The following is a 24,259-nucleotide window of genomic DNA, read 5'->3' on the forward strand; positions in this document are numbered from 1 at the left end:
TCCAGTTTCCTTCTATCTGGAATGTTCTTTGTTTCCTCTCCTCTTCATTATATCCCTCTGGGATAAGTTAGCACCATTGCTGTTTCTCTGTCTACACATGGGTCTTATATCAAGTGATAAATGCAATGCCACTTTTCTTGTCCATCTTACCTACTAGGTCATGAAAGTCCTTGAGGACACAGGACAAAAACATCAGTAAGTTTGGTTGCAAGCAACAAAACTCAACTTTGAGGAAATTAATCAAGAAGAAAAAGGAAGTACTGGTAAGATGCTACATAGTTAGAAGACAAAAAAGGAAGTGCATCAGCTTAGGAAGGACAGACACCAGAGAAGCTGCAGACCACAGCAACAGGAACTTCTACCCATGCCAAGGGAGGCCCATGACAGGTAAAAGGCAGAGCCTATGATAGGCAGCCCCACGAAGTCTTGTGGGACGATGAAAAGAAAATTCCTCTAAATGAAGAGTGTCTGGTGTCGTTAGGGAAGAAGTGGAGATGCTTGGCGGAACAAAAACAACAGCTGTCCACTTCACTGGGTCTTGCTCCCAGTTGCGCCCACCCCCACCCCCACCCCCGTGTCTGGTGCAGACCTGGACACATAGTAGGCTCTTCCTGAATGGGAAATGAACGGTGTCAGAGAGAGAACTAACGCTACCTGCCAGACAGTGAGCAAGCGTTTCAATGTTATTGCAGTCAGTCTCTCACAATTCTACAAGTACATGTTATCTGTGTTTTTCAAATGAGGAAACTAAGACCAAAGAAGTAACTTGCCAAGGTTACTCAGTGAGCAAGAGAAACAGCTAGGATCTTGAAAATGGACTGTACTGCTTTCCTTCAGTGAGAAACATAATGCTATTCTCCATGAGAAGCGTACCTTATGTTGAGTTTTGTTTTATTTAATAACACCCCTTTCTTCCATAGCATGCTTTTTTAGGTAACAGTGTCTTAGAGATACCTCCATGTTATCCACAGTAGAGGACGACCAGTATTGCATGAAGTTCATAGACATTAAGAACCAGATTTCTTGAGGGGTACCTGGATGGCCCAATTGGTTGAGTGTCCGACTTCGGCTCAGGTCATGATCTCACAGTTCATGGGTTTGAGCCCTGCTTCAGGCTCTGTGCTGACATCTCAGAGACTGGAGCCTGCTTCGGATTCTGTGTCTCCCTCTCTCTCTTTGCTCCTCCCCGACTTGTGCTCTCTCTCACTCTCATGAATAAATAAATAAATAAATAAATAGGAACCAGATTTCCTGGGTTGGACTTTGAACTCTGTTTTTTACCATAAATGTGATCTAAGGTAAGTTTTTAAGCTATCTGTACCTCTCTTTCTTGGAAGCAAGGATGATATTATTTACCTATGTCCTAGGGTTAATATGAGGATTAAATTAGTGAACACGTATAAAGTACTTAGACTAATATCTGATATGTAGTTAAGTGCTATAACAAAAGAACATTACTTGTTCTTTTTTAACTATTGCATTGCCCTCCACAGTATGTATGGACTATAATATATGTGATCATTCCTGTATGAATAGAAATTTTGTTGGTCGCAAGGTTTTGGTATTATAGACAATGCCACAAAGAACATTCCTGTTGTGCCTCCTTGTGCACATGTTTGTCCACATATCGGTTCAAGGAGTAGAACTGCTGAGTTAAAGGACATTTGTATGTAAAAGTTCTAATTTTTATCTATTGCAATGGATATCCACAGTACAAATGTCAAAATGTGCGAAAGGTCATATAGTAAAAGTCTTTCTTCCCACTCCATGTGATATCAGAGATGTTGATTATAAGGCTTTTAAATTTCCTTTATACTAATTTATACTTCTGATGCTAGCCAGGACCTAGAATCTGAATCGTAAATTTATTCTCTGGCTGACACCATCATCATCATCATCATCATCGCCGTCGTCATTGTCACCTTTATAAATTTATTAGGAACCTTATAAATGATATTAGATAGTTCATTTTACCTAGCCTTCCCTATTTCATTGTCCTGCTTTATATTACTTAATTTTGTCTCACTCTTTTTCTAAGATTCTAAGTGCTTCTTATTTTTACACAAGTCCCTTAGTAAAGAGCACATAGATTTTTAAAACAAAAGATCTAGAATAAAAACACTGTTTTGCCACTTATTTGCATTATGTAGCCTTTGCTAAGTTAAATTCTCTGAGCCTATAAAATGGGAACAATAATGTCTACCTCTGAGATTAGTATTGAGTTACATATATAAATATAAATATATGTGTCACTCCCTACATGTCAGGTACTTTACATGCACTATCTCTAACTCTTGAAGTAGTCACAAGCAAGATTAATAGGAAGGCAAATGCAGCAGACTATGAGAAAATCAAGGAGATAGTAGGAGATGGACGCGGTGTAGAAAATCACCAAACTAAGACCTGAACTTTGAGTTGGAAGAAGTTGAGAGTGGTGGGTATTGGCAGGAAGCGTTTAGGCAGAGCCAGAAAAGCATGTGTAGAGGTCCTGAGGTTACAGAAAACTTAGTTACTCAAGGAATTGAAAGAAATAGAGAAATTTAGGACCATGGAAAATAAGGGAGAGAGTGATAGCAGATGGGGCCAAAAATAATTATTTTGAATTCCCATCTTTCCTTTCTGGTTTTGGAGAGTGTTTTGTGTAGACGTGATTGTTCGAGCTGTTCTCGCCATCTTTCTGCCCTGAGAAAGACACTGGGATGGCAAGAGGCTGGACACTTGAAGACATCACTGAACTACTGAGCCAACTCTGGAAGTGCTCACCTCTGGACTAATTTATCTTATTAGATAATAAATATCCTTATTGATTAAGGCAATTTTAGTTGAGTATACCGACCACTGAAGGCATCTTAACTGATTATATTTAATGAAAGAGGAAGATCACACAGGGCTTTGTAGATCATATTAAAAATCTGGAATTTAATTCTAAGGGTTATGGAGAGCCATTAAATGTTTTTAAGCATGTGGTGAATTTTGCTTTTCAAGAGATCACTTTAGTTGCAATGTGGATAATAGATTGAACAGTGGCAATAGCGGAGGCAAGTGTAGGAGATACAAACTATTGCAACAGGTAACACAAGAGAATGCAATGATTTAAAACATGTGGTTGCCATGGGAATAGAGAAAAATGAACCTGTTCAAGAGATACTGAGAGATACACTGGAGGCAGAATTGTGAATTGGGATTGTGATTGATTCGATGTGAATGAGGAAAAGGAAGAAATCAAGATGGCTCCCAGGCATCTGGATTGAGCAACCAGCTAGATTGTAGTGCCATTTACTAAGACAGGGATAAACAACTGGAAGTAGAACAGGTGGGAGATTACTATAATGAGTTCATTATTGGACATGTTGAGCGGAAGGTGCCTGAAGCAACGAGGTGGTTACGTCAAGTAAGCAGTTGGACATCTGAGTGGCTCAGAATAGAGATAAAGACTTATGAGTCTTTGGAACCCAGATGGTAACAGAATCTATGTGATGTTTGAGATTCTTAGGGAGAGGGTGAGGAATGAGAAAAGGCCCTACAACAGAATCCTAGGGCCTCCAGCACTTAGTTTTTCCATGGAAAATGAAGAAGCCAGTGAAGGAGACTGAGAAGAACAGTCAGAAAGAAAGAGGGAAAGTCAAAGAGTTTTTACAAAGAAGGCGTGCTCGACAAAGAAGGCGTGCTCAACACCTACAAATGCAGTTGAGAAGTCAAGGAAGAAAAAGACTGAAAAGATTCTGTTGGATTTAGCCACATGAAGGCCACAGGTGACTGGTGAAGAAGCAACTTTTAGACAGATGGAAGTGGAGTGGTTCAGTTCAGAACCCAGTTTGGACTGGATAAAGAGAGGAAAATTCGGAAATGGAGACACAGATGGTAAAGAAGCAGGTCAAGAAATTTGGCCTTTAAGAGGACATAGGGCAGGAGCTGAGGGACAAGTGGAATCAAGGGAGGGTTTTGTTTTTCTTTTAAAGATAAAGATGGCTATCTTTCCTTTACCTCTATATCCAATTCATTAGGAAGCCGCTTTAGGTCTTTCTCTTAAATGTATCCCAAGTCTGTCCATCTCTCACCTTCAACCCAGATAACTCACTGGTTTCAGCCACCATCATCCTCACCTGGATTAATTCAGTAGTCTCCAACTGGTTTCTCTGCTTCCATTTTTATTTTGTTCTTGTCTTTTTGAAATCATAAGGCAGTCATGGTAAATGAAATCACGGTTTTGAAAAAGAATCCAAACTCTTGGTCTTGGCTTATGAGATTGAGTATGTATGATCAGACTCTTCTATCTTACATCCCATCTACCCCACTGTCCCCCTGTGTTCTGGCTCCACGGGCTTCTTTCTGCTCTTTGTTGCTTTCTCACTCACTGGTCTCAGTGCTTAGCAAGCTTCTTCCTACATCTTTGAATGGCTGACCCCCTTTCATTATTCATGATTGCTCAAATGACTTTTTTGCCTCATCCAAATAGTCTTCTCTGACCTTCTTATCCTCCCCATCCCCATCCTCAGTCCTGGTTTACCCTATGCATGGCTCTTATCATCTGAAATGATCTTGTTCATTTATTTGTTGATTATATCTTCTCATTAAAATTAAAGTCTGGGGGAAACTGGGTAAGGTTTATAGGATTAATATGTATTACATGTATTACTGCATGATATATGTGTGTATTATATATTACTATGTGTTATGTATAAATGATAAGCATGTGAATCTGATTATCTCAAAATAAATGTTTTCGGTTTTGTTTTTTTAAGTAAGTTCTGTGAAAACTGGCATTTTGTCTCCTTGTTGGGAACTGTGTCACCATCACCAGAACGAAGTGTGGCATACAGTGGGCACTAAAGAAGTCTTATTAAATGTGTGACTTAATAAATGATATATTTGGTCATGTCTAAAAGAGGATGGGGCGAAGAGTACCAACAATAGCAGGAGACCCTGAGCCAAGGAAACCCGGGTCGTAGAATTTAGCACTAGAATCCTTGTCTTACAGTTGAAATTCGAACCCGGGTTTCCAGAACCCTTTCACCGCCCCATACTACCTCTCCATTAGTGGAGTATTGATTAGATGACTGAAGTCCTGGCGACACTCGATCAAATTTCGTCTTTGTAGCCTATGGTGATTCCCACCGTGCAGGGCAGATAGGACCAGCACCTTACGTGTGGGGTCTGGTTCCCATAAAGCATGACCAGGCCCGCACTCTCTGTAACTTGCAAGACTGGGTAAGGAGGCTGTGTGCAATAGCCTGGAAGGCTCACTGAAGCGCAGGTCCTCAGCTCTGCAGTTGAGGTTTCAGGTTTCAGTTCTCCCAGGAGCACGAGATGTCGCAGCGTGCACGGTGCGGCTGCCGCCTCCGCCTCCCCGTCTCCGCTAAGGCTGCGCTCGAAAGCCAGCTCCAGGCGCGGCCGCGCACACTCTTCTGCCCTAGACGAAGGTTGGGCGCCGTGGCTGAGGCTGCTGCTAAGCTGCCGTAGCTGGGCGCGCTGGGAGGTGGCGAGCACAGCTGGGCCGGGACTTCCTTCCTCTACCGCAGGACAACAAAACAACCCGGCAGCAGGCACTGAACTCTTGGCAGCTGTCTGGGCGAGAGGCGCAGCCATGGGCTCCGTGCTTAGCAGCGATAGCGGCAAATCCGCCGCCGCCTCGGCCGCCCCGCGGGCCCTGGAGCGCAGGGGGGACCCGGAGCTGCCCGTCACGTCCTTCGACTGCTCCGTGTGCCTCGAGGTGTTGCACCAGCCCGTCCGGACCCGCTGTGGCCACGTGTAAGTGCCGGGGGAGCTCGGCTCGCGCGCCCACCCTGGGGAGGGAGAGGTTGGGGGAAGGCATGGGGGATTTCAGGAGCCAGCGCTCGAATGAAGCTACCGCAGGGAGACACCTGGACCCGTCGAGTGCGGGCCGCGGGAAAAATGACCAGTCGGAAGGTGACACAGGATTTCAGGAGGCGAAAACATTAACAAGCGGGCTCTGCAGCGCCTCCCCCCATCACCCCAGCTGCTTGTTCCCGGAGCCCAGGTGCAGAGCCCCAGGGATGGGGATCCCAGGAGCGGGACCCGCCGGGAGCCGGGGCTTGCCAAGTGGGGAAAGTGCTGTCGGCTGGAGAGCCAGCACCCGCTTCGGCACAAGGCAGTGGGCTCCTGCAGAGCATTTCTCCCGCTGAACTCAGTTAATCGGGCCGTGCTTCCCCCTCGCCCTCCCCGCAGAACCCAGGTCGGTTTTGTTTTGCTGGCTTGTGCACGTGTTCTAGAACGCCCACTGAGCCTAGCCTCTTGAGCAAACAAAGATCTGAGCAAACTGTCCTTCCACCCCCACCTCCCTTTCCTAACACCGACATTCAGGCCCCTGAAAGATCAACCCAAACTGGAACGCCCAAGTGACTCTGTGTAGTCCTAACAGTTTAAGTACCTGTCAGGGCGGGGCTGGGATTTGAACGTTAGCACGGAGCCCTGGAGTGTAGCTGTTTAAAAACCCAGCCACAAAGTGACGGGAGCTTGCAGACTACCCTCCCTTACGCAGCGCTTCCCTAAATCGCCGGAAAGTATAGATAAAAATAACTGTCTTAAAAACCAGGTACCATGGAACTAAAACTTGCTGTTAGTTTCTAAGAAGAGTTTAAAAACAAAATCCCTATGTAAAACGTGTGCTTGAGTAACTAGTAATAGGAGTTGGGTCTGTGGATTCGTTCACTCTGTTTACATAGAAGCTTGCTTTCCGTGGCTGCCTGGGTGTGTGGCCGAGTGTGTGCCTGTTGGGGTCGGGGTGCGTGGATGGGGGGTGGTTGCATAGAGAGCGGAAGCCCGCTTAATGTCTTTGGCCGGCCGTTTATAGTTTGATGAAGCTCCAAGGCAATAATACCGCAATGGCTAGTTAAGTGTTTTTGGCTTACCAGGAAAAAAGTTACCATATTATAAATGCACGTGCACAAAATGTTTTTAAAAGGACTGAGGTGGTCCTTGACACCTATAGACCAGTAACTGAGAAGCAGTTTTTACCACTGAAAAGCCCAGTAGTGAGCCAAGGAAGAAAAATGCAGCCCACACAGTGTTTTAAATAAAGAGTGCCCTGGGCATTATTTTGTGGCTGCATTTTCAGGGCCTGTTGTTTCAGCTTTGTACTTTAAACTCAAGTCTAATTGACCTCCTGTCTGATTACTGATGTTGTTTCTCAGCTGTCCAGATATAGTTCATTGACATAAACCCCAAGGCCAAGATGGAAGCCAAGATATTGTTGTGTGATGGTATAACATATTGATTAGCTCAGGGCAGTAATAACCTTGTGGTAACTATATTTAAATTTAGCCTGAATGAGCATTAAAACTTTAAAGTTGCCCCAAAGATACACAGTGGGTGTCAAGTCTTGAAGGTGTCTTTTGTAGAACTGAATGGAATTGGGTAACTTTGGTATTGGAGATTGTTATCTGATTGGGGATAGTTTTCTATCCACCCCCGCTCCTTTTGGAGTTTGAATACTACAACTTACTGTTCGCAGGGTTTTGGTTCTGCTGAAGGATAATACATAGGTGTAAAAAGTTAAACCTTTTGTTTAATTTTTTTCTTTGTTAGAGTTTGAATAGAAAACCAGCAACTGGAAAAATAGTCATGAAGTAGCACAACAAGGGCTGGAGGAATGGCCTTCCCTCACTTTTACTGTTCTTTGTTTTGACAAATCTATGTCCATTGTTCTGGCTGTGGGCAGAATTTCCATATTCCTCCCTTTGGCAAATTTGCTTGGGCCCCTTCCACTTTCTAAATGTTAACTCCAATTCCTTCTGCACTGGAGGCTGTGAGTGCTGTTAACACCATTTGTATTTCTCAAATGAATTACTCTCTTCCATTGACCTTTGATTGGAAAATTAAGAAATGCAGATGAAACCTGTCTATATTATCCCATATGGAAGCTAATTTCCAAACTTTTTGAACTTGTTTGTGTATGCTGATTTCTGTTTATAAACTGATTTCATAGAGGGCTCCTGGGTGGCTCAGTCCTTTAAGGGTGCCACTCTTGATTTCAGTTCGGGTCTTGACCTCAGGGTGTGAGTTCAAGCCCCACATGGGGCTCCATGCTGGGTGTGGAAGCCTACTTAAAAAATAAATAATAATAATGAGTAAAATAAACCTATTTCAAGTCAAGCAAGATATTAATAATGGCAAAAATACATTGAATGAATACGTACATAGCACTTTATAAATCGTATTGTGATGCAGTAGAAACAGTGGGCTTGATTTGAAATTCAGCCCTGCCACTGACCAGCAGTCTGACCACCACGTTGCTGAATCTCTTTGACTCTGTTTCTTCCTTTGTAAAATAGGGTGAATAATGGAATTTTTATGAATTTTTAAGAAATGTAAAAGTAGCTCATCATAAGGCCTCAATACAGGATATCTATTTCCTTTAAAGTCATTCCACAAAGCAAGAACCCACGAACAGTATTATTTCTTATCTTTATATTTCTTTTGGAATAAAACCGGGCCATAAAAGATTGATCTATGACATTTTCAAGATGTCCCAGATAGCCTTTCTTTTAGCTTAGTTCTTTTTCCTTTGGTGGCCTTGAATTTAAGAAGTTCTATTTTAATGCTCTGTCATTTCAAATTGACTCTATTCATATCTCTGTATCAGTTGTTAAAACATATTTTGGGGGAAAGGTTTCCTACCTCTACTTTATCTTCTACTATCAGTGGGTGAGGGGGAAGGGGTAGATGAGGAGGGGGCAGATAAGTTGAAGCTGTACAAAGGAAACTGAAAGGGAGTCTGATTTATATTTAAAGTAAGTATTCAAGGAAATTTGTTGACCAGTTGGATATGATAAAGTGGGGAGAAAGGGGTGGAAGGCAACTCCTTAGCAAGTAACAGATAAAAGGGGACAGAGTTCAGCTCAGGAGGTTGTTAATGAACAAGTGATGGGGCTTGTTGAGCGTACAGTGGTCTGAGAGGGAAATATCCAAATAGAAATATCCCAAAGGCACTGGGACAATGGGTTTGAGGAAGGGTCAGAGCTGGAGCTAAGGGAGTTAGTTATCTAAAAGAATCAAGAGGTTGAGGGGTGCCTGGGTGGCTCAGTTGGTTAAGCGTCCGACTTCTTCCGCTCAGGTCATGATCTCACAGCTCAGCTTGTGGGTTCAAGCCCCACATCAGGCTCTGTGCTGACAGCTCAGAGCCTGGAGCCTGCTTCGGATTCTGTGGTCTCCCTCTCTCTCTCTGCCCGCTACCCCTTACTTGTGCTCTGTCTCTGTCTCTCTCAAAAATAAATAAAAGCATTTAAAAATATTTTTTTTAAGTATATCCCTTGTCATATAGAGATAGGTGTTAGGGATAAAAAAAAAATAGGCGAGGAAATGGGATGGGAAGTATGTGGGAGAGATGCAATTTTAAAGATATTTAGAGCAGTGCTTCTCAAATTATCTGCTGTAAAGAACCACTGAGGTTTTGTTTGTTTTGTTGTGTTTTTCAGCCCATCACTGACCAATACTTTTATAAAATAAAAAACATATTATGGGAAACTGAAATTAAAAAATACCAAAGATACATAAAACACAAGCCCTCATTTTAAAAGTTATTAAACATACTCAACAGACATAAAATTACTCTGTCAGATTTCTATACAAGCTTCTGAAAATACTTCTCTCAATTTCTATACTTAATTCAGCATGAACTATTAATGAACAGGGTCTCAACAACCTTTTTTTGGAGGAAGTTAGAAGGTGAGGAAGGTAGTTCAGCTCGAGAAAAATGTAAGGGGCAGTTGCATGGGGTGTGGGACATTTATTTTATTTTATTTCTTAAATGTTTACTTATTTTTGAGAAAGAGAGAGTGCAAACAGGGGAGGTGCAGAGAGAAAAGGGGGGACAGAGGATCCAAAGCAGGCTCCGCGCCGACAGCAGACAGCCCAATGCCGGGCTTGAACTCCTGAACCATGAGATCAAGACCTGAGCTAAAGTTTGATGCTCAACCGATTGAGCCACCCAGGCGCCCCTAAATGAGGATTTTGAACAGAGTCATGGCATGAGCTGATTGAAAAGGATGACTCTGGCTGCTGTGTTGAGAATGGACTGCAGTGGGAAGAGCAGGACCAGGAGAGTGAGTTAGGAGGCCACTGTAATAATCCAGCAAAGAGACCAGGACCAACCAGCAAGGGAACAGTGGAGGTGGTGAGTGGTAGAATTTTAGATCAGTATGGAGGTGTAGCTAACAAGATGGATTCAATGTGGAGTGTGGGAGGAAGTGAGGAGTCAAGGCTGAGTGTAAAGTGCTTGGCTTGAGCCAAGGTTGGGGTTGCCCTAATTGAGATAGGAAAGACTGGGAAGGTGGAATGAGGAAAAAGGTCAGGTCAGGCGTTCCATAACTGACAGGCCAAGTCTGGGACAACCAAGGGATGTTGCATAGGCGATTGGATATGTGAGTCTAGAGTTCAGAGGAAGATCTGAGCTGTAGATAAATGAAACTGGGAATCATAAACATATCCTTGATATAAATCCATGGGACTGGATGAATTTATTGAGGAGTAAGTGTAGTCAGAAAAGAATAGAGGTCCAAGGACTGAGCAGTGGTACGTACCAACATTTGGAAGCTGAGACATGAAAACCTGAAAATCAGGGGCACATAGGTGGCTCAGTCGGTTAAGCATCCAACTCTTGGTCTCAGCTCAGGTCATGAGCGCATGGTTCATGGGATTGAGCCCCACGTTGGGCTCTGCACTGGCAGGGAGGAGCCTGGGATTCTCTTTCTCCTTCCCTCTCTGCCCCTTCCTTGCTTGTGCATGTGCGCTCTCTCTGTCTCTCTCAAAATAAATACATAAACATTAAAAGAGAGAGAGAGAGAGAGAGAACTTGTAAAAGAAGTAGCCATAGGGGTAGGAAGGAAACCATCTGGTGTCCTGGAGGCCAAGTGAGTGCAAGAAGCACTTTGGAGGGAAGAGGGATCCATTGAATCTAGTGATGCTTGAAGGTCTGGTGGATGAAGATTGAGAATTGATCACTGGATTTAGTAATGTGGAGGCTATTGGTGACCTTGAGAAGAGCAGTTTCAGTGGAATGGTAGGTGCCAAAGCCTAATTAGAGTGGTTTGGTGATCGATCATAGGCGTTAGAGGAAAGAAGCATAGGAATTCCTTTGATGTAGTTGGGAGGCAAAGCGAAAGAGAGAAATTGGGACAATACAGGAAGGAGAAGTGGGATCAAGAGAGTTTTCTTATAAGAGAAGAAAAATGGTGTATGCCACATGGTTATGGAAATGAATCAATAGTGAGGGGGAAACTCATTCATGGGAGAGGAGAGAATTTCAGAAGCAATGCCCTGGAGTGGGAGGAAGGTGCTGGAATTTACAAGCCCGGATTGGGGAGTGGAGGGAGGATTGGCCTTAGCTAGGAGAATGGACCGTTTATTCATTTCACAGGATGTAGAGCATTAAATGGGCGCAGATGCAGGTGAATTGAAGAAGTGGAATATTGTGGAAGTTCCTAACTGATTGCCAATTATCATTGACATATTATTTGACCTGTGATTTGACTTCAAGATGAAACTTGGAAGTTTAAATATGAGCATCCAGACCCCTGATGTTAAAGCAAGTGTATACAGAATGACTCCTCTTCCCCGTGTGCTTGGGTTAAGCATCACTTAAATTCAGGTGATTAGAATCTCTTGTACCATCAAGGTCCAAACACTCTGGAGAGCCATTGCTCTAATAAAAGAATGCTACTTCCTACATTGCTGTTCCTTAAAAGTCTGGCACTTAGTAGATGTTTAATATTAGTTGAATTAATGAATGAGTCTAAAATAAAATGCAGATTGAATACTTTGGTGAATGTCCCTCAGGCAGGAACAACCAGTCTGTAGTGACAGCCAACGGATGCTATGTAGTTGAGTAACAGATAGCAGTTCCATCATAGTTTTTGAACTCCATTATTTTTATGAGGTTACTCATCTGTCCCTGTATTACTGAGAATTTCAGAAAGATGTGATTAAGCTGGCCTAAAATATGCCTCCTCTGGTGGTTGGACTGCTCTGTGTTTACTTAGCAACATTAGTATTGTCATAGGCAAATTAAATATTAGTGATCTGTTAAATTATGTATTCTCTAACAAACAAAACCTAAATAATGTAGCAGATTGAGTTTTATGCCGAGATTTTCCTCAGAACTTGGCTGCGGGCCCGTGGACCAGGAGCATTGCAGAATCTTGGGTCCCATCTCACATCTACTGAATTGGGAACTGTTTTAATAGGATGTGTAGGTGATTGATAGCCATGTTAAAGTTTGAAGCATGGCTTTAGCCAACCCTATTTAATTGACAGTAAAATACAGCAAGTTGAGGACAGCATTTGAAGGTTAAAGAGAGGCACCCCTCTAAGATTTTAAGTTAAAAAAAAATAGAATTTTTCTTTAGGGGGTTAAATTTTATTTATTTATATGTTAATGTTTATTTATTTTTGAGAGAGAGAGACAGAGCACAAGTTGGGAAAGGGCCGAGAGAGAGGGAGACGCAGAATCCAAAGCAGGCTCCAGGCGGTAAGCACAGAGCCCGACGCGGGGCTTGAACCCACAAACTGTGAGATCACAACCTGATCAGAAGTCAGTTGCTTCACCGTCTAAGCCACCCAGGCTCCCCTAGGGGATTAAATTTTAAATCAACACATAATGTGGTATAGAGATATGCAGAGTCAGGTTTTGGAAGCTGAACCATTCCCGGGATGGACTTGGAGTGGAACCTAATTGAATACATAAATACATCAAAGGAAATCTTAGGGGCAGTGGGTGGCTGGAGGGTTTATGCTCTAAGAATAGCTGTACTCAGGCCTGTCCAGGCTGATGCATGTAGGTGAAGAGGGAGTGGGGTGTGTGTGGGTGTGTGTACGTGTTTATTGCCCTACACTGGAATGTTTTAGCCTAAGATTCTTATCACCTTGAATAACAATAGCAATTCCCCTTATTCTATTCACATTTTCAAGCTTACCAAGCCCGCTCAAGATTTTCATTCAGCTTCCCATCGGCATGCCCACAGTGAGGCAGCTTCTTGAGAACAGAAATAAAATGTTAGATCTACCTCATGTTGCCAGTGGCTCTTCCAGAGTCCCATTTGGGACGATGCCTGGATACTTCTTTTGCCTGTTTAGCCTTAGACCCCATGGAGTCCCTAATGCATCCCTTCCCTCCCTTACTATACATAGGGTTCAGTTTTACCTCTTGAGATTGGGTACATAATTGTACCCGGTGTCCTCAGCAAGCCTTTCCTTAGTTTTCTACAATGCTTTGCTGACCTCTTCGTTATAAGGGTCTTATTGATAATCACGTAATTTCAGGAAACAGCAAGGAGTTAATAAAATAACTCTTGGGAGCAGGGTATTTAAGTTTCCATCTGGTTTCAAAGATCTTAGAGTCATTTCCATATGAATGAATCCATAATTCATTTCTTCAGGAGCTGCAAACAACAAGTGATGTAAATGAATGTGGAGGGTGAGTACTCCACAGGATGGGGGCATTAGCCCACATGACCACAGGGGAATTGAGTCCAGACTTGGAGGAGACTAGCTTTTCACGAAAAGTCAGAAATTTGGGTTTAGTTGTAAGATCTGATTTTAAAGCAATGGCAACTCCCTCAGAATTTTTAAAAAATATTTATTTATTTTTAGGAGAGCGCAAATGGGGAGGGTCAGAGAGAAGGGGACAGAGGATCCCAAGCAGGCTCTGCACTGACAGGCTGACAGCAGCGAGCCCTATGTGGGGCTTGAACTCACGCACCGCAAGATCATGACCTGAGCCCAAGTCTGACGCTCAACTGGCTGAGCCACCCAGGCGCCCCTCACTCAGAATTTTTGAAAACATTGAAGTAGTTTAAAAAAAAAATACAATGCCTTCTATCCTTAGCTTCTGTCTTTCATCCAATTTCTCTTCATTCTGATTATGTCTTTTATGATTGATCATTCTCAACCACCTTATGAAGGTGGGGAGGGGGCAGACAAATAGGAATCGCTTATTGTGTTCATTTCTATCCCTTGGGTTCTTTCAGAAGGATACAACAGTGTTATTGATGGGAATGTTGGGCCCTGCCCAGAAAATTCTCCTTTGATCCATTCCTCATAAGTGATTTAGTTATTTCAGTTTACTGAGTAGCTACTATGTGCCTGGGGTGGGGTAGGAAGGAGGCCTGCAAGATTCTGAATGGTTCTGGGGCGCCTGGGTGGCTCAGTCGGTTGAGCGTCCAACTTCAGCTCAGGTCATGATCTCACAGTTTGTGAATTCGAGCCCCGCATCAGGCTCTGTGCTGACCGCTTGCTCCGAGCCTGGAACCTGCTTCGGATTCTGTGTCTCCTTCTCTCTCTGCCCCTCCCCCGCTCACGCTTTGTCTCACTCTGTTTCTCAAAAATAAATCAATGTAAAAAAAAAATTTTTTTTTAAAAGAATTCTGAATGGTTCTGAGCTGTATGTATTTCGGTGCTCTTCTTAATGCAATGTTGTTGTTTCCAGTCTATTGTCCCTGGGGCATTTAAAAAAAATTTTTTTTAATGTTTATTTATTCTTTGAGAAAGAGAGAGAGCATGAGCAGGGGAGGGACAGAGAGAGGGAGACACAGAAGCAGGCTCCAGGCTCCCAGCTGTCAGCAGAGAGTCCGACATGGGGCCCAAACCCATGAGACACGAGATCATGACCCAAGCCAAAGTCAGAAGCCCAACCGACTGAGCCACCCAAGCGTGCCATCACTGGGGCATTTTTGTTTTGTTGTGTTGTTTTTCAGTTTTATTGAGGTGATACAGTACAATTCACACAGTGTACAAGTTGATGGATTTTGGTAGTTATCTATAATCCTATAACTACCTCCACAAACAAGACCTAGTACAGTTAATTACATTACCTTAAAAAGTTCCTTCAAATTCTTTTTTTTAAACATTTTTGTTAAAATTTTTATTTATTTTTGAGAGAGAGAGAGAGTGCAAGCAGGGGAGGGGCAGCAAGAAGAAGACAGAGGATCTGAAGGACTCCAAGATGGCAGCAGAGAGCCCAATGTGGGGCTCGAACTCATGAACTGTAAGATCATGACTTGAGCTGAAGTCAGATACTTAGCTGACTGAGTCACCCACGTCCCCCTCCTTCACCTTGTTTGTAGACAACTCCCTTCCCAACCCCCTGGCTCCAACAACCCCATCTGCTTTCTGTAACTACGTTTTGGGATCCTACAATAAGTAGTCTTTTGTGTTTGACTCATTTTACTTATTATAATAGGGCATATATTTGTTGTCGTTTGGTATGTCATAAGTCCCTTTGCCTCACTTCCAACATAAATTCTAAATCTGTCCGCTTACACTGTCTATTGCCTCTTTGCTGGTCTAAGCCATCCCCCTCTCTTGAACTTACTCTTCCAATGACTTAAACCTAAGCTCCTCACTCTTAGGAGGCTCTTGTACCTCTGTAATCTGTTCTTCAGGGACCCCAAGTGATCTATATAATGTAAGTCAAATTGCATCACCCTCCTTCTTAAAACCCTCCAGTGCCTTCCGATGACCCTTAGTTATGGCTTTATGGTCTGTCTCCTGACCCTTTACTCCCCTTTCCCATATCTCCAGGTATTCTCCCTGGGACCTCCTGCCTTTCGAGCATGCTGGCTTTCTATACCTCAGCAACGTCTCGTCCCTGTCTTTTGTACTCTTTGTTTTCAGCTTGGAAAACCATTCCCAGGTCTTCCTCAGAGTGGTGCCTTCAAGTATCATCTCAGGGACCACCCATCTAAATGCTCTCTCTGCCCCACTTAATTTTTATTGTCAACTGTTTTCTTCTTGAAGCATTTATCATTTGCCGGTCTATTTGTTTACCTGCTTATTGCCTCTCTCCCATTTCTAGAACTCTGAGAGCAGGGACCTTCGGCACTGCCACGATTTCATCTCGAACACTGACAATAGTAAGCAATTACTAAAAATGTCACCAGTGCATGAATGTTTGTATGGGTGGGTCTAGGGAGGTTTGTGCAGATTTATGCATTCTCTCATAAAGTCTTCTGTATAACCATGGATTAACTTTTCTTGCTAAAAGCGATGGTTATAAAAATTCCTTATGGAATTTTCTCTCTTCAACCTTTTATTGTATTCCAAATTGTTTTGCGCTCTTTAAATTTATTTAAGTAGGACACCTGGGTGGCTCAGTTGGTTAAGCGTCCAACTCTTGATTTTGGCTCAGGTCATGATCTCACGGTTCGTGAGACTGAGCCCCATATCAGGCTCTAAGCTAGTAGCAAGGAGCCTGTGAGCCTGCTTGGGATTCACTCTCCCTCTCTCTCTGCTCCTCCTCCCCGCTCATGTGCATTTGTGCACGCACACACGTACTCTCAAAATAAACAAAGAAAGAAATTTATTTAAGTAGGCATAAATGCAGCATAATCTTTTCTTCAGATGGAATTTGGATGTCCTTAAAAAATATTTTTAAAAATGTTTTTTTCGGGGCGCCTGGGTGGCTCAGTCGGTTGGGCATCTGACTTCGGCTCAGGTCGTGATCTCGCGGTCTGTGAGTTCGAGCCCCGCATTAGGCTCTGTGCTGTCAGTTTGGATCCTGGAGCCTGCTTCAGATTCTGTGTCTCCCTCTCTCTCTGCCCCTCCCCACTCGTGCTCTGTCTCTCTCTGTCAAAAAAAAAAAAAGAATAAACGTTAAAAAAAATTTTTTTTTAATGTTTTTCTCTTCATGTTCCATTAAACATTTCAGGTTTCTCATCCTCCAAAAATTTCCTTTCCTAAATTTACAGCTAACTTTTTCTCAGGAGTGAACAAACTTTAAGTCATAGTAAGATGGTTAATTTTCCCTAACGTTTTTTCCCCTAACGTTTTATTATGAAGAACTTCACACCTACAGCTAAATTGGAAGAAATCGTACAGTGAACACCTAGATATCCACCAACTAGATTCTACAATTGTTAATTTTGCTATGTTGCTTTTATCTCATTTTTTCACATACCTATCCATCATTGATCCACCTTACTTTTGGATACATTTCAGAGTAGATTACAATAATCAGCACACTCAATTCCTTCTTCTCTCAACATACATAGTACTAACCAGACTTCAGTATTTGTTTATGTTTTTTCGGGGTAAATTACACCTGCAGTGAAATGAATACCTCCTAGATATAACCCCTATTGAGGTACAGAAATGTTCGTTACCTCCAGATAGTTCCCTCATGTCCACATATCGCCAGCCGATCCCTGTCCATGTATCCCCCATGGGCAACCATTGTTGTGAGTTTTTTCCTATCCCATACATCAGTTTTGCCAGTTTTAGGACTTCATATAAGTAGAGTTTATACAGGATGTGCTCTGTTGTGTCAGGCTTCTTTCGCTCAGTATATCTTTTTTTTTTTTTTAATGTTTATTTATTTTGAGAGAGAGTGAGTATGCACATGGGGAGGGCCAGAGAGAGAGGGAGACAGAGAATCTCAAGTAAGCTCCATACTGTCGGCACAGAGCCCACCTCGGGACTGGATCCCACAAACTGTGAGATCATCACCGGGGCTGAAATCAAGAGTCAGACGCTTAACCCACTGAGCGACCCGGGCACTCCTCACTTGGTATGTCTTTGAGATTCATCCATATTGCTGTGTGTATTGTAATTTGTTGTTGTCTAGTACTCCATTGGGGGAATATGCCTCAGTTTGTTTATTCATTTTCTTGTTGCTGACACCTGGGTTATTTCAAGTTTGGGGCTGTTATGAAAACATTCCTTATTAATATTCTTGTACAAATAGACATATGTTTTCACTTCTCTTGAGTGAAAACATGGGCTTGGTATTGCAGGACCAAAGGGTGCCTATATATTTTGTTTTCTAAAAAACTACCAGACCATTCATCCTGAATGATTATAATTGATTAACTTTTTTAAAGAATCATTTATTGTGTAGGTAATATGGTTATAGGGTTAAACTTGAAATTCAACGATGAAAATCTCCTCCTTCTACCACATACCCACCTCTTCTTTCCAGTTTCCATTTCTCCAACGGGTAGGTAAATGTTCTTTTTTTTTTTTTAATCCTTCTAGATGCTTTTATACATCTACAAATTATAAATAGCTTATACTATATACATAGTTCTACACTTTGCTTTCCAAGAGGTTGTATTTTGGAGTTATCTTGCTTTTGTACCTTGTTACATAGCTTATATATATACACACATTACCTAAACCTGAATATCCCCATATGGATTCTAATTAGATAACTCATATAATGCTTGATCACTTGTATACTTCTTATGCTAATGTACTAGAGTAAGGATATTAAATTCTCCAGTTCACAAGATTTGAATTTGATAACTGTACCTTTTAGGGGAGAATTTTAACCTCAGATTAAAAAAAAATTTTTTTTAAGTTTTTATTTATCTTAAAGAGAGAATGAGAATGCTTCTGGGGAGCTGGGGATGGACTGGGGAGGGGCAGAGAAAGAGGGAGAGAAAGAATCCAAAGCGGGCTCCAAGCTGTCAGCGCAGAGCCCAATGGCTAACTAACCGCTAACCTCAGACTTTTTTGAACTAAGTAGTTCTGCAATCTTATTTCTGCACTCTAAACATGAGACTAAAGTTGCAGTGGGATCAAGTTCATTTCCTTATTGGTAACACTTTAAAAACTCGTGGTTTTTATGTACTCAAAACCAGCAAGGTCAGTTTGTTCCAAAACACTTTAGCCTTGATGTGTGTTCTCCATTTAATAATCACTTTTGTTAAGATGAGGACAACTAATTGACTGACCTACCAGATTTGCAACGAATATTCTCTCATATAATGCAATAACGTCGATGTATGCTCTTTTGAGAGTTTCCTGCCACGTCTATCATTGTGTAAATAATGTAGGGGAATTATAGTTGAGGGACTTGGTTTCTTTTAATGCCTGAAGTGTGCTACTTTTCATGAATATCTCCTAGGCATTTCCATTGTAGTTATCAGTTGTAGTTACAAAAACACTTGCAAGACCCACAAAATGACCATAGAAATGTACTCTGTAAAGCCCACTGGTTTATACGAGTACACCCACAGTCTCAAAGTGTTGCTGCTTCTGGTGGTCACTGGGAGGAACTGAGATGACTTAAAAAGGACTACAGCTCTTCATTGACTCACATGGGGTTTGTTCTGGTAAAGCCATCCTAAATTAACGTCAGTCGAAAATGCATTTAATACACCTGACGTATTAAACCTCATAGCTTAGCCTAGCCTGTAGCCTACCCAAATATGATCAGAACGCTTACATTAGCCCACAGTTGGGCAAAATCGTCTAATACAAAGCCTGTTTCATAAGTGTTGAATATTTCCTATGATTATTGACTGCTGTACTAAAAGTGCAAAACAGAATGGTCATATGGGTGTAGGATGGTTTTAAGTGTATTGGTTGTTTCCCTGAGTGACTGACTGGGAGGGCCCGGCATTGTAAGAGAGCATCATACTGCATATTCCTAGCCCAGGAAAAGATCAAAATTCGAAATCTGAAGTATAGTTTCTACTGAATGAGTATCGCCTTTGCGTCACTATAGTCAAACAACCGTAAGTGGAACCACTGTAAGTTGAAGACCTTCTACACAGACTTTTGAGCCCCGACCAAAACTACCTGGGGTTCAGGGTGTGTAAACTTGGCAAGTTCTTACACCTCTGTGAACAACCTCAGTTTGCCTCCAGTCAAGTGAGGAAAAGGCAGAGCAGCATTTTAGGGTTACTCTGGGAGCTAGGTGAGATCATGTCTATTAGGGTCCACCACAGGGCAGGGCACCAATATTAGTCTTCTGTTTGTCTTGGTATAAAACTCAAGTAAGTTGTGAGGAAAGGGGAAGGTTTTTAGTTGACTAAAAACAAAAACAAAGTATCATCCGCTTGTTCCTAAATTAAACGAACCCAAGGTATTGTGTCAGAAGTATAACTTGAGCATATGGACCACTTGAAATAAATACCCTTCAAAAGTACACTCTGAGAACCACTTCTTGGGAACTCAAAGAAGTGCGAGGGCAGAATGTGCCTTACAACTTGCAGTTAATCACCTGAAGCTCAGAGAAGGAAAATACAGCAGAGGACTTCCATCTCTTGATTCTGGTAGGAATTTCTCTTGAAAGAACAGTTACTGAATTTTGAGTCGGAAAACCCAGCTTAAGACCAACCAAGTTCAGGTACTTTCTACAGTTGTGACCTTGCAGAAGTAACTTAACCCTGATGTGCCTCAATTTCCTCTTCTAGAAGTGGCAATAGTGATCTTTCCTCGGGGTTTGTTAAGGTCAAATGAATTAAGGCACTTGGAAGTGTTTTAAAGTTTGTTAAAAATAAAAAACAAAAGGGGCGCCTGGGTGGCTCAGTTGGTTAAGTGTTTGACTTTGGCTCAGGTCATGATCTCACTGTTCGTAGGTCCGGGCCCTGTGTCGGGCTCTGTGCTGACCGCTCAGAGCCTGCAACCTGCTTCAGATTTTGTGTCTCCGTCTGTCTGTGCCCCTTCCCCGCTTGTGCTCTGTCTCTCTCTGTCTGCAAAATAAATAAAACATTAAAAAATTAAAAAAAAAAAGTGTACGAAGTTTAAAGTTACTTCGAATAAAAAGTTACTAAACAACAATAAAAGCAAAACATCTAGGAAAAAAGAAAGGGTAGGGATCTAGACAGATCTGGGATTCCAAATAAAGAGCAGGACAATCCCATCAAGTTGTTGCTGAATCGGTCTTTATGTCAGTCTGTTTAGTGTTCATCTTCTAGAGAGAGGGTTTACTGAGTCTGGCCCATTCCAGGTGCTCTTGTCTTCAGCAGGGGATTGTGGGCACCTTGACTGAGGTCCCACCAGATTGTGTCTCATATAAGAGGTGTAGTTCCTGCAGAGCAAAATCAGGATGCTGTTGCAAGAAAGAGGAAATGGATGTTGGACAGGCATAAACATCAAGCAAATGCCTCAAGAACAATGCAAATGTCAGCATCCTTTGTGTGCATATAACAATTAAAAAAATATTTTTAAATGTTTATTTATTTTTGAGAGAGAGAGAGAGAAAGCGAGCGGCAGAGAGAGGGTCAGAGAGCAAGGGAGACACAGAGTCCGAAGCAGGCTCCAGGCTCTGAGCTGTCAGCAGAGAGCTGGACACGGGGCTCAAACTCATGACCTGAGCCAAAGTTGGACACTCAACCGACTGAGCCACCCAGGTGCCCAGACATTACGATTAGTTTATCAGAATAATAACATGTATGGTATTTTGCCTCCTTGACTTCTTGCTACTTTCTTCTCTAACATACAAAATCCCACAGAGCAAAGACCTATTTTCTCCCCGAATTCCCCCCCAGAATTAAAGAAAAGAAAGAACACATTAAGTATCCTTTGGGTTATGGTTTTCATTCTGTTTATGGGAATTCTATTCCACTACTTTGTGTTCTTTTGTTTCAGTGCATGCAGTGCATGAAGTGAGTTGTGACTCCAAAGAAGTCTCATGTGAAAGCAAGAGACTGTCTGCCAAGCAGGGGATGCAAATGCACATTGCATTTGGTAGTACAGCTCCTACCGTGCAAGGTGCCGTGGAAATACAGCGTGCACAAACAAACACAGAGTGGTGGCTCCTTTATACCTTTTCAGGAGAGTGATGTATTCTTGGTTTCTTCTGGGTAGATTCTGCCGTTCCTGTATCGCTACCAGTCTAAAGAACAATAAATGGACCTGCCCTTATTGCCGGGCATATCTTCCTTCAGAAGGAGTTCCAGCAACTGATGTAGCCAGAAGAATGAAATCAGAGTACCAGAACTGCGCTGAGTGTGACAGCCTGGTAAGTGGCCCTCTGCCTGTGCTCACGGTTCCCGGCTTAGACTGCTGAGGAAATTGTTATGCAGCTGATCATTTCACCCATGCCTTTGTCTTCATCCTACCCTGACTTTCTAAAGTTTGTTGTCTCTGCCTCTCCCCTTCCTTCTCTCTGTTCTCATATGTGTAGGCTGTGGTGCAATTGGCCCCTGACTCCTACCATCACCTAATTTTTCAGACAAATGCTTTCACCCACCGCTTCCATTTCCTCCCTTCCCGTCGGTCCTGTGACCTCCCCCGCCCCCATCATGTTGCCTACTGGCATAATTCCAGTGGCATATTTCCTCCTGTATTCTGGACTTTGCAGTGTTTCTCTCCGTTGATCACATCTTTCTGCGGGTTTCCTACTAGCCTGGTTAGATCATGTGAGGTGTCAAAGACCATGGGAAGATTCTAGATTTTATCCTAAATGCAGTAGTGAGTCACTGAGTGTAAGCTTTCGATCGGGTTTATATTTTTAAGATATTGCTCTGGCATGTGAGCGCAGAATGATTTGGAGGGGGCACATCAGGATTGGTGAAGCCAGTTCAGTGGCTAAGGATGGCTAAGGTAAGAAAGGTGGGTTAGGGCGAGAGCGTTAGACAAGGATAAAGGATTGTTTCGAGGGGTGTTTAGGAGAGACAGTGGAAGGAAATCGGTAACTGACTGGATGTGGGGGTGAGTGAGAATATAAAGTGTCAGAAGAATCCTCCCAGGTTTCTGACATGCGTAGGTGAAGGTGCTGATATAGAGAGCAAATTTGGAGAAGAATCCACAGAGTTTTAAATATGTTACATTTGAACTGCTAAGGGGGGGATAATTATTATATGAAGTCTAGAGATCAAAAGAGAGATTACGTGCTGAGGATCTGAATTTTTTAGAGAACCTTTCTTGATTGTTAATCTATGTTATGTTTTCTTAGTACCCTATGCTTTCTCTTTGTACTATTCATCACCATTTGGAATTATGCTTTTGGGATTTTTTAATATAATGTCAGTTATCCCCACCAGATTTGATTTCCATGAGGGTAAAGGACTGTCTATTTTATTGGCAACTGCGTACCCAGCACTTTGAAAAGTGACTGGTGCACAGTGCTTAATATATTTTTTTGAATATTTATGTAAGACTCCATAATCTGTTCATGGCTGTCTGACTACAGAATGTATGCATGGTCTTTGGAGTCAGACATCCTGGGATCAAACACGAATTCTGTCATTCATTGTTTGTGATTTGGGGACGTTATCATCTAAGTATTAGTTCATCTTTTTGTAAAATGAGGGGAAAGATAGTGTTCATGAGGTGCCTAGGTGGCTCAGTCAGTTAAGGGTCCTACTCTTGATCTCAGCTTAGGTCTTCTTGACCTCAGGGTCATGAGTTTGAGCCCCTCATTGGGCTCTGTGCTGTGTATGAATCCTACTTTAAAAAAAAAAAAAGATAGTGTTCATGCCATGGGATGGTTGTAAGGGAAAACGATAAAACATGTATGGCTTTTAACACTGTCTGGAACACGGTAAATGCTCAAAATCAATAGCTTTTAATATTTATAATAATAGATTATTGCTTATTTTTACTTTGATATGTTTTGTCATCATATAAAATTCAACATGCACAAATCCAACTCACTGTAGTATTCTGTCATCTAGTTTTTATCCCACCTTTGGTGTCTATCAGAAACAAGAATATTCTCTCAATTATCCTGGATAGAAATCCCCTTCCTTTTTTCACCCCTTATATCTGATTATTCACAAGTATTTTGATTTTTCCTTTGAGGTATTTCTTACAACTGTCACTTCTTTTTTTTTTTTATTTTTTTTAATGTGTTTTCATTTTTTTGAGAGACAGAGCACAAGCAGGGGAGGGGCAGAGAGAGTGGGAAACACAGAATCTGAAGCAGGCTCCATGCTGACAGCACAGAGCCCAATGCGGGACTCGAACCTATGAACCATGAGATTATGACTTGAGCCAAAGTCAGACACTCAACCAACTGAGACACCCAAGTGCCCCTCTGTCTCTTCCTTTTTATGTTATTCCTCTTGCCAGGAATATTGCCATTCCTTCTTTAAAGTTTATTCTTTACTTTGAAAGAGAGAGAGAGAGAGACAGAGAGAGAGAGAGAGAAAACCAGCTGGGGAGGGGCAGAAAGAGGTGGGGGACAGAGGATTCAAAGCAGAGATCTCAATGCTGAGCTTGAACTCACGAGCTACAAGATTGACCTGAGCCAAAGTCAGACACTTAACTGACTGAGCCACCCAGGCGCCCCACCTTCTAGAGCCATTTTAGACTCTACCTATTCTTCAGAGTCACGGCCAGATTTCCATTTCAGAGGCCTGGCCTTAGTGTTGGAGTCCCCAGTATCAAACAGTTTCCTATCTACTTGTCTACATGTGGTTTTGCCCCCTTCTATTAGATTATAAGCACCTATAGAGCAAGCGCAGTGGCTTGCCATCTCTTACAATGTCTTCTACAATTTTGTGTCTAGAGTAGACACTCCATGAATTTATCAATTCCTTTGTCAGTATACAGTCCCCAAATTTCTAATTTG

General features: G+C 42.3%; 1 protein-coding gene across 1 annotated transcript in view; it reads left to right on the plus strand.

Annotated features, from left to right (window-relative positions):
* Positions 1 to 414: 414 nt before the first annotated feature.
* The window catches only part of RNF125 (ring finger protein 125), a 42,040-nt gene continuing 18,195 nt past the window's right edge, over positions 415 to 24,259 (plus strand). The window contains exons 1-2 of the mRNA XM_015083183.3: positions 415 to 5,748; positions 21,550 to 21,703. Coding sequence (XP_014938669.1) covers positions 5,585 to 5,748; positions 21,550 to 21,703 — 318 coding nt within the window. The 5' untranslated portion in view covers positions 415 to 5,584. The remainder of the gene's footprint in view (positions 5,749 to 21,549; positions 21,704 to 24,259) is intronic.

Source organism: Acinonyx jubatus, chromosome D3, assembly GCF_027475565.1.
Source record: "Acinonyx jubatus isolate Ajub_Pintada_27869175 chromosome D3, VMU_Ajub_asm_v1.0, whole genome shotgun sequence".
NCBI lineage: Eukaryota > Metazoa > Chordata > Mammalia > Carnivora > Felidae > Acinonyx > Acinonyx jubatus.